Genomic DNA, 16662 nt, shown 5'->3' with positions numbered 1-16662 from the left:
GCTAGGGAAAGCCGCTGATGGACGACAAACGACAAACCATTCGTAGCCGTACGGTATTAATATTATCGTGTTTGGTCATTGTTGGAGCATGTTTTTTATTTTGGCATTCTTTGCCCATGCTTTGATAGGCGCTGGAAGTTGAAAGAAAGCACATAAACTTCGCCCCTTGGCCTACAAAAAGCTCGGGGTGGTAAATTTTCACCGTCATGGAGTACGCCTTATACCTCAGGCTCAGGAATAGAAGTTGGAAAAGTTCAATGTCATGCGTGCCTTAATTTATGACAAGTCTTTTCACAAGTCATTTGCCCAAAATCAGACCGCAGGTGACGGCTGGTTAATGGGTGAATCATCTGTGCTAATGTCGGCTCGTTTGCCAGAGCTGTTGGCGTTTGTGGAGGGTGTCTTTACACCGTTGGATTAACTTAATTAATGGTTAATTGCTAGATTCTTTTTTATGGTGTAGAATTATGTATTTATAACGAAAAATATGGCTCGGTTAGATCTATTATCAATAGAACATAAAGTAGAATGCTTAACCAGGTACAGGTGCAGGCACATAAGTAAGCCATGTTGATTTTCCAACAATAAATATAGCAATAGTGATCAAGTATAAAATACAGCATCAATTAAAAATGTTAGAAATCCAACTCTATCTCTTTCTAGCTATCTTGCAACAACAGCAATCATTTTACATGATTGAAGCTTCTAATTCACCCTCAGCAACGATTAATTCAACACTTCCTGCCCTTTTATACTCACTCCTGCTTGAGCAAAATGGTTCCTATAATACTTCAACAGACAAAAAACAACTTTTAGCAGCGAATTTATACCCATTTATACCCATCTCCATTAGCAGAAGCCGCAGTAGGAAAGCGAACCACCGAAGTAGCAAACGAAATTCTATTTAAAAAATAATCCTCACTCTCAACAGAAACGAACATGTGCTAGCGAAAGTGCTGCTGGCTTCCCGCCTCGTGCTGAACACGTTTCGAACAAAATAATAGGTCAAGTGGATGCTGATGCTGATGATGATGATGGAGGCTGTGAAACAAAGTAGCAGTACCAGCAGTACGTTCGTGCAGTGCTCGTGAACACACACAAAGATAGAGAGACGGCATCTAAAGCCAGAGAGATTGTTGAGATGATGGAAAAATGAACCATCAGTAATGGTGGCCGACCCCGTTCGCAGCGGGACACCGATAGGCACTGCGGGACGACGGCCCAACAAGGATAAGTTGCTGACCCACTGCTGGGGGCTGTGCGGGATGATTTTATTCCAAAACCAAGAAGCCACTAACATAATGCTTCGCACACGATCGAACCAACTGGCGGTAGCAACGGTCGCTCGGTAGGAGCGCGGTTTGAGCTTTTTGCTTCTTACGCTAGATACTACCATTAACCAGCAAATGCTGCGCTGCTCTGCTGCAGTTTTCACGTTTGCGTGTTTTTTTCCTTCGCCCTTACTTTAAAGTTCTAACTTTGTGAGTACCATTCAGCGCCGGCTTTGCAGCATCCGCAACAATTTATGATGCCGGGCAAGTGAATGTCTCTTGCAAGACACTTTCCAGCACGTGACAAACTGGCCCACGACTATCGTTGGGTGGGCTCGCACTATAAATTTCGCCCTCGCCAGTGCCATATGCAAAACGCGCTTAAGTGTGGCAAGTGTGGCAAGCGCTTTCCATCGGTTGACGAACTGAGCTTTCACTTCGTTGGCGTGTAGGCGGAGGGTATGTGAGTTTGTGTTTTTATTTTTAGTAGTTTGTATATTCCGTTTGCTAACTTGCTTCGCTTGTAGCGTTTCGAAAACGACACCGTCGCTCTCTGGGCTGCTAGTTTTATTCCATGCTCGGCAACATCTGGTCCGCACCAACAAGAGCGCGATCATTGGAAAAGTTGCTCTCCATGCTTTGCCCGTTGCGATGTGTTTCGGTAGTCCGAGAAAAAGAGGGGAAAAAAGCATGCGCTACAAGAGCTATATGCCATGTTTAAACGATTTTTACTGACACCGGAGTGATAAATGATGCACGATTTGTGGTGGGAGTAACGGCCAGTTTTTATTCCACATTTATCCGAGCAAAGCTTGGCTGTAAAGCTTGGATAGCAAAACAAAAAAAAACACAAAAAAACGAAACAAAAACTGTGCGGAAAAAATGGTTGTCCGTTAAAACAACCAATTGCTGTCCGCACGTATTAAGGGCAGGGGAATGAATTGTAATGGATATTCTACCATTATTGCTATGAGGTCATTTTGATGGGCTTTAAATTATATTTAGTATTTTCAAGCAATCGATTAAATTGTGTTATTTTCATTGTAAACACTGCGATGTTACGATTATTATTTTCGTTTTCTTTTATTCTGAACAACGTCGATCAATAAATACCAAAAATATTACTTATCGAATTATCAACACCAAATCTTTACATTCTTATTTTCCTAGAATGCATAAAGTATGTAAAAAGTATGATTAATTATTCTTCTGAACCACAAACTCTCCACCAACTATCGCATATTGATGAAAACCTTCCAAGGACGGCGCAAAACTTTATAGATTTCTTGTAATCAAGAAAAGCGTTCGCATTAAAAGTTTTATTAAGCTTCTTTCTCGGTTTACAAACTCCTCCCACGAGTTCTTACTACTTTTCGGATCGCAATCATTCTCTTTTCCCTTCATTACTTTCACTGATTCTACAAACATTGAAAAGATAAGACCGTAAGAACAAATAGTAAACATCGTTTTTTTCCGGTAACATTTCATTGATTTTTTCAAGGAAACCGCTTTGGAAGCTGATTTTACGCATTGCCTTTTTTTCTGGCAGTCTCACGAAACTTTTTGACTGATCATAACATACACATATACACAGGCAGAATTACTAGGTACGGCATTATTACTTAATTGCTATACAAAGCAGAACAAACATCACGAATTCTGTTTTCTTTGCTGCATAACACCGGCTATGACGAAGGACAGAATTTTAAGACTACTCAGTTAGCTACATTATCTGTGAAGAATAAATAATAAATAAACTCTAGAGCATGCATGCTTCAAATGGAGGCGAAACAAAACATTCAAATCACAAAATTTGAAACCTCCTACATGTCAAATCCCAAACAAGCCAATTATTGAAACGACCCAAATCGGAACTGTCAACCGCCCAAACCGTCCCAAACGGCTGACACATGCACAGGGAAGCAGCGGGAGTGACATATAAAATTGGCCCACCAGCTGGCTCTCGTTTCCGGCTGCAGCAGCTCAGCTCCCGGAAAGGCCGGTTTCCGGTTTGTTTAATTTGTTCCCGTTTTTTTTTTTTTTGGCAGATTTATTATTAATGATGACCCAAAGTTTCGGCCACTTGGTGACAGATGAACGGTGACACGTAACGAAGGTCGCATCGAACGCGCGGATGCGTAAATTGTTCCCGTATCAATCACTCGTAATAAACGCTTTTTATTGGGTGTGTCAGAAATAATTTGAAACAATATTGTGCTCTGAGAAAAAAACAACTTTTTCAATGAAACTCTGAAAATGTCATGTGTGTTTTACCTTTACTTGTGTAAAGTTATGTAAAGCAAGCGATCAATTTTAGCTATTCTAAGCAATACTCCCTGTGTTTCTTAGCCGAACAGTATAAAAAAGAAATTTACGACATCACGTTACAACCTTGTGCTGAAACAATAATCGCCACAATATCACCGAGGCACAAGCAAGGCGAGGCGTCCTATTGCATACCCAAATGTCTAACACTACTACCGAGATGGCATAAATTACCGGGTGCCGGCATAGCACTGAGTCCCCCTGTTCGAGCAGCCAGCCGAGTGACGATGTTGATTAGTAATTCTGAGCCGGTGGCACTGTTGATTATGTGATTATGCAAATACACACCACACTGGTTAATGGCTTCTGACTTCTCAAGGCTTCCCTTCTGCGTGTTGCTATTGCGCTGTCGTGTATGTATTTGTTTACTGGTTTGCTTTCACTTTCCATCCTGCTAAAAAAACTACTCGCAACGGTCGCCTGCTACGGGGCCGGAATCTTCCAAATCGCCGCAAAATTGCTACGCCTAGCCGGAAGGTCACAGCACAGCGGTGCTGGCAAGCAGGCAAACTTTTCCGCCCCGAAAACGCACCCATCCGCGGTTGGAAGTGAACACGGTCAGTGAAACCGCAAATAAGACGCGTAGCACAGCGCCATGAACGCACCTCAGCGCGACACAGCATATAATGGCTGGCGGAATGTAATCAACTTGTTTTTCTGATCCGGCTGGTGCCACTCTTGTGCTTATCGAAGGGGAAGAGCCTATTTTTATGAAGCTCATTCGTTGCTGAAGCTTGCTCGAAATTAATTCCTATCGTTAAAGTGTGCTTCCACCCACCCAGCAGGGGGTGTTCAAATTGAACTGTATTGTTGTTCACCATCACCGCTTACCACCGCTCGAGGAGAAAAATTATGATCCCCGGTAGCTTCCAAGGGTTGGCTAACGAAACCTTCCAAGCACATTTAAAAACAAAGTGCCACAATAAAGCAGCAAACAAGTATAAATGGACTGGAAAAGGTTTGATCTACCAGTCATAAAATCATTGATCGTTAGGGAAATCTTCTATTGAGTAAACCACAGGAGGAGCGAGGGGAACAAGGTTCGGAAAACATAAACGAAACAACATGATTTGCACATCAAAACCCGGACCGTTTGTTTTGAGCTTTTTATTGCCACATTGTTGATGTGATCGTAAAGCAGTGCTCAAAATGGAGCAGACAATCAATTGACAGTAACAGCGCAATTGTTTCTATCCTTATCTGCTTTTAATTATGCGCAGCGTTATCATTCCATCTGCTTCGATTAATTTGAGTGCATGTTAACGATTGACGACAAAGAAAAAGAATAGAAATAGTGGAATCGTTAGTGAGAAATGTACTACAAATGGTGGTGCCATGACCAGGATACGACGAGGAGATGTTGATAATGTTTTGTATAACATAATGTACAGGCATTTTTTTCTTAATGATTATAAACTAATCCAACACTAGGCTTCAAATATACATGTCACTTTATTTCCTCATTATCCTAAAAGCTCTGTAGAACGTCCATTTTTATTGGAAACGACGGCCCCCACGCGGGTAAATGTCACCACTAAACAAGCTTTGAAATTGAATTTTTCCCGGCGTCTTCACCTTTTGGTAAAAATTTCATTTTCATCTCGAAAGCTAAAACATCCGGGAACGAAGCTAAAAAAAAAGCTCCCACCGAAGAAGTATTCACTCTCTTTTGCGCATAATTTAAACAAATTTACACTTCATTAGTCACGGCAAGGTTATCGTTGTCGCCGTCGCCACCAATCTGCTCTCGGTCTTGGTACTGATGACACCTTTCCTCCCAACGACGACACACATTGCTGCATTTTTTCCCCGCCTGTCAACATTTTCTCTCTATAAGTTAGGGTAAGAGGGTATGTGGAGAGGAGAGGGGGAAAAATAACCAGCACAACCGGAAGTGTGCCATCCTCTCGCATCCTGCGTCATCCGCCCGCACTGCCAGCAGTGTGGGAATCGTTACAAAATAAAAACAAATGTCATCTCATTAAAATTGTTTATTCGACATCCTGCGAACGGGCGTAGCGGCGGCGGCGGTGCGCTAACAGCTTCATCATTATTATGTCTCGCGCCCGCCGCCATTCGTCACCGCCTTTCGGTCACATCGACCGTCTTCCGAAGCTGCAACATGGTGAGCGGGCGTGCACTTGGCCGCAACAGAACACCGAATCTCGCTTCATCTTGCGCAGCTGGAGCAGGCTAGCTGGCTGGTTTGGAATGAACGGGTCCAGGCGCGATGATTTATGTTGATGCAATACGCGTGAAGGAATGCAATACAGCTCTTGCGCTTGCAGCGTGCGGCGTTTGGGTTTGAGATTTGCGAGTCGTCGTTAGTACATGCGCGGGAAAGTGGGACACCGCTGTACGAGCGACACGGCGTCTGCCGTTGCGGGAAACCAAGTGCTTATGTTTGTGTGTTATTTTCTTGTTTATGGGATTGCATTGTGCGCGAGAAAACTAATTGCGATGATAGTTTGTGTTGCAATTCATTCCCATTCATTCGGAGAGGTACTTAACCGGAGCTAGAAACTGATGTCGTTGAAATGAAATGTGTGCAAGTTTTATCAATTAATAACCAAATCTAGGACATTTAACCGTAATAAATCGATTCCAGAAACTCACTCAGTTTTCTGAAAAAAAACACCAATTAAATTTAATTTTTACCCCTCATTTCACCCCTAAATGAGACACAAAACCGCTCCAACAGCTCTTGGAATTGCATCTCACCACACCGGTTATTCGCCTTGCAACTCGGGCTTCCACAAAGTAAACGAACGGTTCCAGCGGCGAAGTGAGGTATTAAAATCACATTTCTGCTGAAATTGCAACAAAATTTCACGCTCGTCGTCTGCTGCCGGACATGCCCGCTCCCGGCTAACAGCTTGCTCAATTACCAAGCTGACCCGAGTAAACTATTTGCCTAGTGCTAGCGATTTCGCAAACGCGCGCTCCCAACTTTACCCGCAGTCGGTAATGAATTTTGCACGCAGCGGTTCGGGGACGACAAAAAGTTGCATCGAAGAAAAACAAGCTAGTTGCTGCTTGCACAGGGACAGGGGGAGTTTTTCTTTGCGAGCGAGTTTTTCACCAAGCAGCAACATGATAAATGGCAAACTCCTGTTGGGTTGATACCCTGTGCAGAAAGTAGCGGTGCGATAGTAAAGCGGACAACGATTGGGTACAATTTTCCTAATGAGCTGCCGGGTGATGATGGACAAGGGGTGTTTTTTTGGTTCCCCAACAGCACGGAGCCAACCTTTTACCCGAATGTCGCGGTAAATGAGGTGAAATTGTTCCCTAGCACTGATTGCGATTGCGAAAGTTTTGTATGTTTTGTGTGTGCCGTGTGCAGGATTTTTTTTGCCTATAAACTGTTGGTATACCAGAGCACGTTTGAGATTGAATTTTATCCAGGGAACATGCTTTAATGATATCGCATTGTGCTGTTTTGAGCAGCAAAAACTACAGACTATTACAAATAAATGTTGCTGGTGCCGTGACCAGGATACAAGATACTTTTAATAGCTTTAGTAGAAATTACTGTCTGTACGTTTCTACTAACAATTGCTAGTACTCTATATACATGTAGCATCTTTATTCCCGATATTGGCAAGATAAATGGAACGAAATTTAAATGGTTTTTTTGTAAACTATAGAGCAAACATTTTAATTATTTCAACATGTTAGAAACAACTAATTACAGTTCACCATTCGTGTAAGAAATAACGTAAAATAAGCGGATATCAATAAACACATAAAATAAAGATACGCTTAAAAACAAATACAAACAACAAAATTTGCATTTAGAAAAAGTAATTATTTTAATGAAATTACTAAACCAGGGAATATAACAAAAAATTGGTTTACCAATGTTTTTTTTTATAACTCAAATACGCAATTTTTCACTGTAATGAGTTTAATGTTTAGTTTTGACGAATTAGCAGCACAAAGCACAAAAATAAACTAATGATAGAGTTTAAGATACAATATCACGGATTTGATCGTTTGCAATTTTTGAACATTTTGCAATTTATAAAATATTTTTAAATTATAAATTATAACCTATAAATTGTACAACCTGGTTTCGGCCTACAAAACCAAGCATAGCTGCAGTTCGTTGAACTTTATTGCAAATGTAGCCTCACAATGAAATGGAATGCGAACTCGGAGAGAGTGAAAATTTACATACGAACAACCGTATCCATTGGTTGGGTATCCTTTTATTCGTAAATAATGATACACTTTTTTATGTGGTGCCATGCATACCGATGCCACCGATGTTTAATGCAAATGTATCCATCCTCTTGCCAACCATTGCTATTACCATTGCTTGAGCTATCGTTTGCAAAGCTACAACAACAACAACAACAAAAATGGCTGACAAACTCAATCCATCGCCCAACACAATCGATTAATAATCGAACCAGAGGAAGAGCCAGCACACGAGTTTGCTACGATCGCTCATCCTCCGCTTTGTGTTGCGCCCTGTTCGCCTCATTTCGAATCCATTTGGGACCATTTTAGACTACAATCGGCTAAATATGCCAACACTAATCCGTACACGTCCACGCTAGCAGTTTTTGCTTGCCGCTCCAGCACTCCAACGCCAATCAGTTCCAACTGGAGCGACAACAGCCACCATGATTGGAGCAAAGAAAAGGGGGTGAAAAAAAAAACCGAAACGAAACGAAAGCCTGAAGCGAATCACGAAACTAGCTTCGCCTCGTTCGGCACCAGGTTCGAATTTTATTATGCTGCGGATTATGTTTCACACAAAGCATCACGCAAAACAGCGGCTCGGCTTGTTGGCTCTGGGTGATTGGGCCGAAAGAAGCTACACGAGCAGCGTCTGTAAACGGGCGTGCTCGCAGGAAGGCCACCAAGGCAGACGGGTCCATCGGGGCTTCTACAGCGAACAAAAAGCTTTGGCACAGTAATGGTGCCACGTGGAGACCTTTCAACATTCCGTGTCTTCCGCACGGTTCCACCTGCACGCTCGACGCAACTCTTCGCCTTCAATTAAAGGTATTTTGATGAGGTGACTTGCCGACGGTGTCCCGTACACAGACCAGACGAGTACATCTTATTGCACCCTACCCGTGGGCGGTAAGGGGTGTTTCCTCCCGGCATCCCTTTGTGTTGTGCGGTGGTGTGGTTGTTGTGATGCTGTATTATACGTCGTTGTTGTTGTGGTTCGTTGGATGCTCTGTTACAGTGGATCGTCTTTCTCCTCCCACACCTGACACTCATGGCGCAGGGGTTGCGAAATCTTCACCGTTTTGGCATTCTTCTACACCGGCTATTTTCCCCTTTTGTTGCGACAAAACCCTTCGCACGCATTTTCGACAAGTTGGCGGATGCTCACGCTGCCGGCAGTTGGCCCGTCCCGTGGCGAGATTTGACTGTTTTGATAAATAGGGACTTACCACCACCACCCACGCTAATGGACACGAAATCGAGCTAAACGGTGGTCCGTTGCTTGCTTCATTTGTCAATGTGTTTTGGCTTATCGGACCCAGGCTGATGGTTTTGGCAGTGTTGGGTGAGAGAAAAAGTGGAAACCGAGGAATTTATTTTAGGTCTTGGGTAACGGACTTTATTTGGAACCATTAGCCGCGGAGGCAACCGGTTAGTATCTTGTTCGGTGAGTGATTTTTGTGTCGGGTGTTCATTGATGAAAATATTGGAAATGTCTGGGATGCTTGAAATGGTCAATGCTGCCACATGTGTGCGATATATTCAAGGACGAAGTTTGAATAACGATAATTTTAGCAATTGAATAGGAGTGTATTGGAATGAATTAAAAATTCGATTGCTTTGGAAAAGGAATCTTTGACGAAAGTTTAAATAATTTGCTAAATTGCCTTAAGTCTGAAGTACTTGTATCAGAACAAAGCAATTTTTATTAAATTAACTATGCATAATTGCCATAATATTCAAGAAAATGTAAAGCCTTATCTATAAAGTGTTATAATAACTATCTGCATTTTTTATTCACAAAACAATCAATCAATATCTTCTTATGAAAAAGCAGCTTCAACAGTTTAAAGTACCGTATATTTCCGTACATTTTCCAAATGATTTCACAAAATCGTTCCACACAACTTGTGCAAGTTGTCCTTCATTTAGACCTAGGCTCAATCGGAATGCTCCTCCGACGCGTGACAGTCATCTGGCCTGCCCAATCTAATCGTTAACGGGCCCCACATGCTGAACAATAACCATTCCCAAGATAATACATCTTCCAGCTATTGTCTACTACGGAGGATACATGTTAAGTGTTACGGAAAATGCAGCAACAAATTTAACCCATAAACAGGGGCAAAACAACTGTCCCTCGCAGAAACTTTGCAAGCGCTAGGTTCCGGTACAACCGTACCCTGCATCCCATCAACCTTGAATCACGTGGGATCAAAGTGAGCAATTTTTCCTTTCGAGATACTTTCCCGCTCGTTTTTCTTTTTGTGTGCAAAAGTATGCCCTTACCACTAGCCGACGAGCACATAATGCCTGATATCGTATGCATGAAATGCGTTGACTACGTAATGCTTAGGATGCTTCACAAATTCTGCAGTGTGTTCGTATATGCGTGTGTGTGTGCGTGTGAGCCGGAGTCTTTTTCAGCCATCTTACTTATCCAGCTTCCCTTTCTAACGTAGGTTTGCTCTCTCTCTCTCTCGATCTCGGTGGAATTACGTTCGGTTTACTTCCACCTTTTTTTTTTTGCTTTCCCACGATGTATGCTGATTCCGTGCGGATTTCACGCAGATAAAGAACTGCCCCGCCGGGTGTGTATGAGCTGCGCATGTATGTGTGTGTGTGTTGAATCTTTCCTTTTCTGCCCCACCTCGGCTTTACTAGGTTAAGGGCTCTTCTACGTACGTGCGTGCTGCACGTACTATTTTAGCTTCTTGCCACCGTTTGCGCCTGGTGGGTATGCAAAGCTGCGTAACGATTCAACGGGTGCCGAAGGTTCACCACCAATCCGACCATGTCTCCCGTGGGTCGAAGTGTCGAAGGTCTTTCGCTTTACTTATCTTTTCTGCGCAAACCGTAGCGAAAGTATCTTCGCAACAGCTTAGGGCGCGCCAGACCCCGGGGCGAGAAAATCGCTCGATGTGGACCCAAAACATGATGCCATTAAAAGTTATGTACACAAAACCGGCGCCGGTTCGGTTTTTTTTGTGGGGATTTTGACGCGAGCGGAACTGTTTGATGGGCCGTGACCGTCGGAAGGGATCATTTATTATTTTTGTAACCCAAAATGAGGCACTGCTCTCGTCGCGAAACGAAAGAGGGGGCTTGCTTTTTTTCTTTCCATCTCCATCTCTATCTCTCTTTCGCTTGAGCGTCAATGTTGGTAAGCTGCTATCAGATGAAAATTGGTAAGATTTCTCCCCCTCGAGCGAAGGGAAAGAGTTAATGAAATGAGCTTCCGTGGAAGGGATTCGCGTGTTTTCTTCACCCAATCTTCCGACGACTGGGTTGAGCCCTCGGCCCTGTGCCTAGAATTATTTATACCATTTTACGCAAACTTTTAATAATTGCGGTTTGGGACAGGATGCTTGGTTGCGTGCTGCGGCTGTGATGAAATGAAATCAGTAAGAAGCTTTGCCGCTGATTATCAATTTAAAAGCCTTTTAATTATTCTCTTTCTCCGTGCGCTCGTTAACGTCGACGGGGTAGAAAAAAATGAGTCAGTAACGCTTTACAAACGTCAGTAACGCAAGAGTAACGCTTTACAAGCAACACTTTAATACTGTTGATTTAATGATTATAAGAGCGAAAACTATATATTTCATTCTCAGTGCACAAATGTGTGCAGCACGCTTCAATCATTCACTCTGTTTGAAATTCAAACGAGCACTTTTGTTACGCCCTGTGCTCACTGTAGGAATGCAAACATGCGCTCCAACGCATCGCACACCCGTACTCAAAACAATGAACTTCACATTAAGCTACCCACCTAACCAGCTCCTTTCCTGCTTTTTGCCTCAACACAGCCACATAGCCACAGCACATGCACCAATGCAATTTTGCTGAACGGGAAAAAAAGCCATCACAAAAATAAGAATAATTTAAAAGCCCGGTCCGTTCCCATTTTTTTTTTTTTTTTTTTTTTTTTTTTTTTTTTTTTTTTTTTTGTTAACGAAGAGTGAGCATATTCCATCCCCCTCTCCGACTCACCCAACTCGGCCGGTACGCTTGTGGTGCGTATTACTTCATGCGGAGTCGTGTGTGCGGTTGCACCCTGGTCCGTTCCCACACTCACGAGAGCAATTGTTCCGCGTTGCACACTGGCGAACCACAGTAACGAGCAGGACACTACACTGTAAAATAATACCGCAACCTCACCATACTGGATACTGGAACACACACAACAACACACTATCCCATCCTTTTCGAACAGTAAACAAACGCACGACCATCATAATCCTGCCAAACTACAAAGGACCCCACAACCCTCTGGATAGCGAAAAGCCATAGCTCCCGTGTGATCTAACCTTACCATACTTCAGCGTGGAGGAGGGTTATATAGTACGGTCCAGGGGTTGAGTTACAGTCATATAAAAACTGGGCCCCATCCACCCTTAGCCTCTTTGCAATTCAATATTTAGGTGTATTGTGTTGCTTGTCACAAACCACGGTGCTCCAGTGAATACGGAACACACGCTTTGGGACTAGTTCTTTTCACAGGGACAGTAGCAAATGGTATTTTATTTAGGTACAATCCAGGCTACATCACGTAAGAGCACTTAAATTTTACACTTTACTGGATCGAGTTTCATATTTAAAAAATACAATAACCCTTTTTTATAAAAGACGCTAGTGACCTTCAATACATAACAACATGGCTACAGGACCTATGGTTGGATAAAAATAAAACGCCAAAAGTTATGCAAACTGCGTACATTTTATTTCCATTAAGACGCTTAATGGGTTTACTATTCAACTACGTATATTTATCGTATTGGAACGATGCTTACATAAGTCTATAAATCTGTTTGACATCAAGAAGAAATCTATTTCAAATTGAGTCATAATTCAAAGCACCATATGGCTGATCAATAATTAAAACATTGTTTTTAAAAATTAGTCTTATACACTGCCAACCCAAAACTATGCAAGCAACCACCAACAAAACCTAAAACACGATCAATAAAACCATTCCGGGTCGTATTTAGAACTTACTTCCGCTTTTCAAACCACTGCATGCAAACATTCCATTCCATCTCGAAACCGTAGCAAAATCGATAAAACCTCCCAAATCCCCGGAAAGTGGAGAGAGTTTTGAGTGGTGCGCTCTTTAAACATGTACCTATAGCGCGACCAAATGACGACGGCATACATACACAGCTGGGATATACCGATGGATGTCCGACATTCCTCACAGATGCACGGACCTTCGGATCCAGTGACCAATGTCCAACGTGTGTGTGTTCGGACAGAACCTCATCGATGATTTATTGCAGATACTGTCCCGCATACATATTTATGGGCAAATTTCTCCTCTGCATGTGTGTGTGTGTTTGTGTGTGACAGATAAAGGAAGGAAGCGAAAATAGAATTTCGGTCAGTAGAGCCTGCTTACTGTGTGGCTTCCTGTGCGGCACAATGTGATGACGTCGACGGCCTTTTTCTGGTGTGCCCTAGTTTTCCCACCGTTCTTTGCCTATGCCCTCAGGCAATGTACGTTCTCCTAGCTCAACCCCACGGTCTATCTACTGGAGCTCCAATCCCAAGCGGCTACCATAGATGCTTACAGCGTGAAGCTGTTTTTACCGCTTTTAGATAATGAAAAGTCATTTCTCATTACTGTCGGATTTTTTTGTTTTTTTGTTCTTGAGTATGAACAGACCATCTTGAGCAACCGAGTGTGTCATAAGGTGAATGGGACTAGCGAGGTTCTTGCACGCCTTTTTCTCACTTCTTAGGAGGGTTGGCTGTACGCTTGAACGGGCTATTTGTTATCATCTGTACACATGCATCGACACACATACACACGCATACACACACCTCTAACCTCAATTCGTACAAGCCCTCTCTACTGGGACCTGCTCAATATGTCTGACCGAATGAATCGATTACTGTAAGAAGATTCGCTATCGTCCCCAACAAGACATTGGCGGTTATTTATGGACCTGGGCGAAATTGTTTAGTCGAGCGACACAGTGTGTCCGAGGCATTTTTCGTATCGGTAAGAGCAGGAGACCGTCCACGAGTCTCCAGCTCCAAACGAATGTCCAACCTGGGCACGACGGTGAATGATACCCGCTCGATTAGCGAGGCGTAATGTCCATCCGTTCTGTGACAAGAATCCCGGTCCAAAATCCCGAACAACGTACGGAATCGATTAAGCTTTTATGTGAAATCATCAATTCTCCATCTTTTCCTTTCGCTCCTGAGGCTCGCTGTCCACACATATGTCCACTGCTTGTGGTCTGTAATCCGCTCGGACGCACACCGCTGGAAATGGGTGTTTTTGGGGGACGAAAAATCATACCGCAAAACAACCATCCGTTGCCGGGAACCATCTCCGGAAGGGAGGCAGGAATATCCAACATTTCCCCTCCGCCCGAAATGTGTCTGTGCGTGTATCTCGATCGAAAATACGGCAGGCGCCACCGTAACGACTCACATAATGCGTTTTATGAGTTTCGCACATTAACTACCGATTATTTGTGGCGAAACCCCTGTTTAATGGGCGCTAGAGCCGGTTTTGGTCGGGAAAGCACTCAACCAGCCGGGAATGGATCGATCACTAACCCAAACCCAAGACAACAGAGCCAAAAAAAAAAGAAAAAAATGCTTTTGTATAAGCCGTGTCCTCGTCCTACTCATGAAACTAATTATCTCAAACCGGGTGCCCCTTTCGATACAGGAGTTTTCCATAAACAATCCAGTAAATTATCGACCATACCGTTCAAGGACCTTCGGATACGTCGATCTGTACGGCAACATTTCCAATTAATTGAATCATCCAAACACACACACTCGATAAAACCTTCACATGGAAGTAACCACACTTGAGCACGTATCGTCCAATCCGCTCTCGATGTGTGTTGTGTGTTGTGGTTCGGTAGGTAAATACTATCCTGCAGATACGAGTACGCTTTCCTACGCTAGTGGCCCGTATCGGTAGGAGTTTGTTACACAAAAAGTTAATTAACGTCCCAGACGGGGCTCGGATCATTCCTTCCACAGCACAATCTACAAGCAATCCTCACGGGTACCAGTGGGATAATATCTTCACAATAAGACTTTCTCTCTTAGATCGCCTAGAAATAGAAACACGTATCTTTTCAAACCTCAGGACTTAGCAGCCTGTAGCGATTTCAAGTAAAATAAAATCTAACCTCTCATATTTCTTATTTCTTCTTCATCTCTACTCCGCAGGTGAACCCACCGATGATCAACCCTTCGTGTCGAAAGGAGATAAAATCGATACAAATCTGTACCTTTACTCGGTAAGCACTGTTCCTTTGGTGTACGGAATTATACTAATGTACTCTCCTCACAGCGGGATGTTTGGGGAGCAAGTTTTTTTTTCTCACACTCCCACACTCCACCTACCAGGTCACACCAAAACGGAGACATCAACGTCAAACCTATCAGCGTGTCCAAAACGTTTGCCACCGTCATCATCGTCGGCCGCTTAACGATGTATTCAAACTTTTTAGCACCCGAACGGCCAAATTGGCTTCCCTTTTTTTTTTTTTTGTTTGGCCGTTGCCCGAAAGCCACTTGACTGTCGGGGTGTGGCGGCAGTATCTCCCAACCGGCCGGCTTCGATGTTTGGCTTTCCGTCGCTCCCTTGGATACGAGAGGCAGTAATTACTACCGAACCGAGCGAGCTCCGACCGGGACAGACCTGAAACCATTTATCATGCCTTTAACCTAAGAAGCCTGGTAGAAAAGCAACCACTGTGAGCGGTACCACGAGTTCCTTCCCATGGGCGATGCGAACCCCACCGGTGCGCACGCGACGACACTATCCACAAGCTGCAACATTACACGAGTTAATAGGGTTCATAAAATATTAAAAACGATGTCAAAGATGGCGCCCGTGTCAGCCTCCATTTAGCTGGGTACGGTCGGGTATCACTTCGCTTACACCTTTACCGTGCGCCATGCTACTACAGCTTTACGGCTTCTTGTGGATAAACAGAACCGGCTTGGCGGTAGTTTCGCGTTCGCGTCGACTTGCACTATTTGAATTAAATGAAAACAAAAAATATATACATAAACACACTCCCCGTTAAAGATTAATATACCAAACGGTTGACTTTACTCCCGTTTTCCCGTTTTCACACAGGATGACATTCAGGAACGTCCCCATGTCACCACGCTCATTTCGTCCCTGGCAAACTACTCGAATACGATCGCACCGGCACCGACGGATCCCGATGCCAAACCAGCACCTGCCGCCGCCCGCATGGGTAAGTAATGATCGTAAGGGAATTCTTGAACCATGCGAGTAGGAGTGATTTCACACAAACAGGAAACAAGACGCCACAGACTGTCCTCGGTGTATCGGTGGGGATGAATTATAGATGCCCGTTTCTCATCTAGTTCCCGCTTCCGCTGTATTAAAGTAAAACACCTAATCCAGATAAACCATATCAATAAAGCCCAAATGGGTGGACACTGACGGGGAGGTTTTCGCATGCTCTATTCCATGCTACTAACTTGGGTTCGGAACTTCAAGAATTAGGCACCTCCTGTAGACTAAACTAAATTGTAGATAGTGAGGACCTTTCAAAATTGTTACAGAGGATCTGGCAGATGGCTTTCAGGTGTATTAAATTTAGATTAATGCTACATTATGAACAGTTCTTAGTTAACTAATTTTGGACATTGAAAAGGACAGACAAACTCCATGTGTTTAGTACATTTAATGCTCTCGTTTTACTAATCGTTATTTTCTTTACGTCTATTTACTTCTCTTTCTTTCTCTCGTTTCCACCATCCTCCTTTCTCTCTCTCTCTCTCTCTCTGTTTCTCTTTTCTACCAAATAATCCCCCCAAATTATGCACGGATTTCCTTGCTCTTCGGTGGTGCTGTGGTACT

At 43.4% G+C, this 16662-nt stretch overlaps 1 protein-coding gene across 10 annotated transcripts in view; it reads left to right on the top strand.

Annotated features, from left to right (window-relative positions):
* Positions 1-16662, top strand: part of LOC120904394 (solute carrier family 12 member 4) — a 152348-nt gene that overhangs the window by 88001 nt on the left and 47685 nt on the right. For all 10 annotated transcript variants that reach the window (XM_040314345.1, XM_040314342.1, XM_040314344.1 and 7 more), the window contains 2 exons: positions 14988-15058; positions 15907-16030. In XM_040314345.1, coding sequence (XP_040170279.1) covers positions 14988-15058; positions 15907-16030 — 195 coding nt within the window. The remainder of the gene's footprint in view (positions 1-14987; positions 15059-15906; positions 16031-16662) is intronic.

Source organism: Anopheles arabiensis, chromosome 3 (assembly GCF_016920715.1).
Source record: "Anopheles arabiensis isolate DONGOLA chromosome 3, AaraD3, whole genome shotgun sequence".
Lineage (NCBI taxonomy): Eukaryota > Metazoa > Arthropoda > Insecta > Diptera > Culicidae > Anopheles > Anopheles arabiensis.
This window is presented reverse-complemented; position numbering and strand designations above follow the sequence as displayed.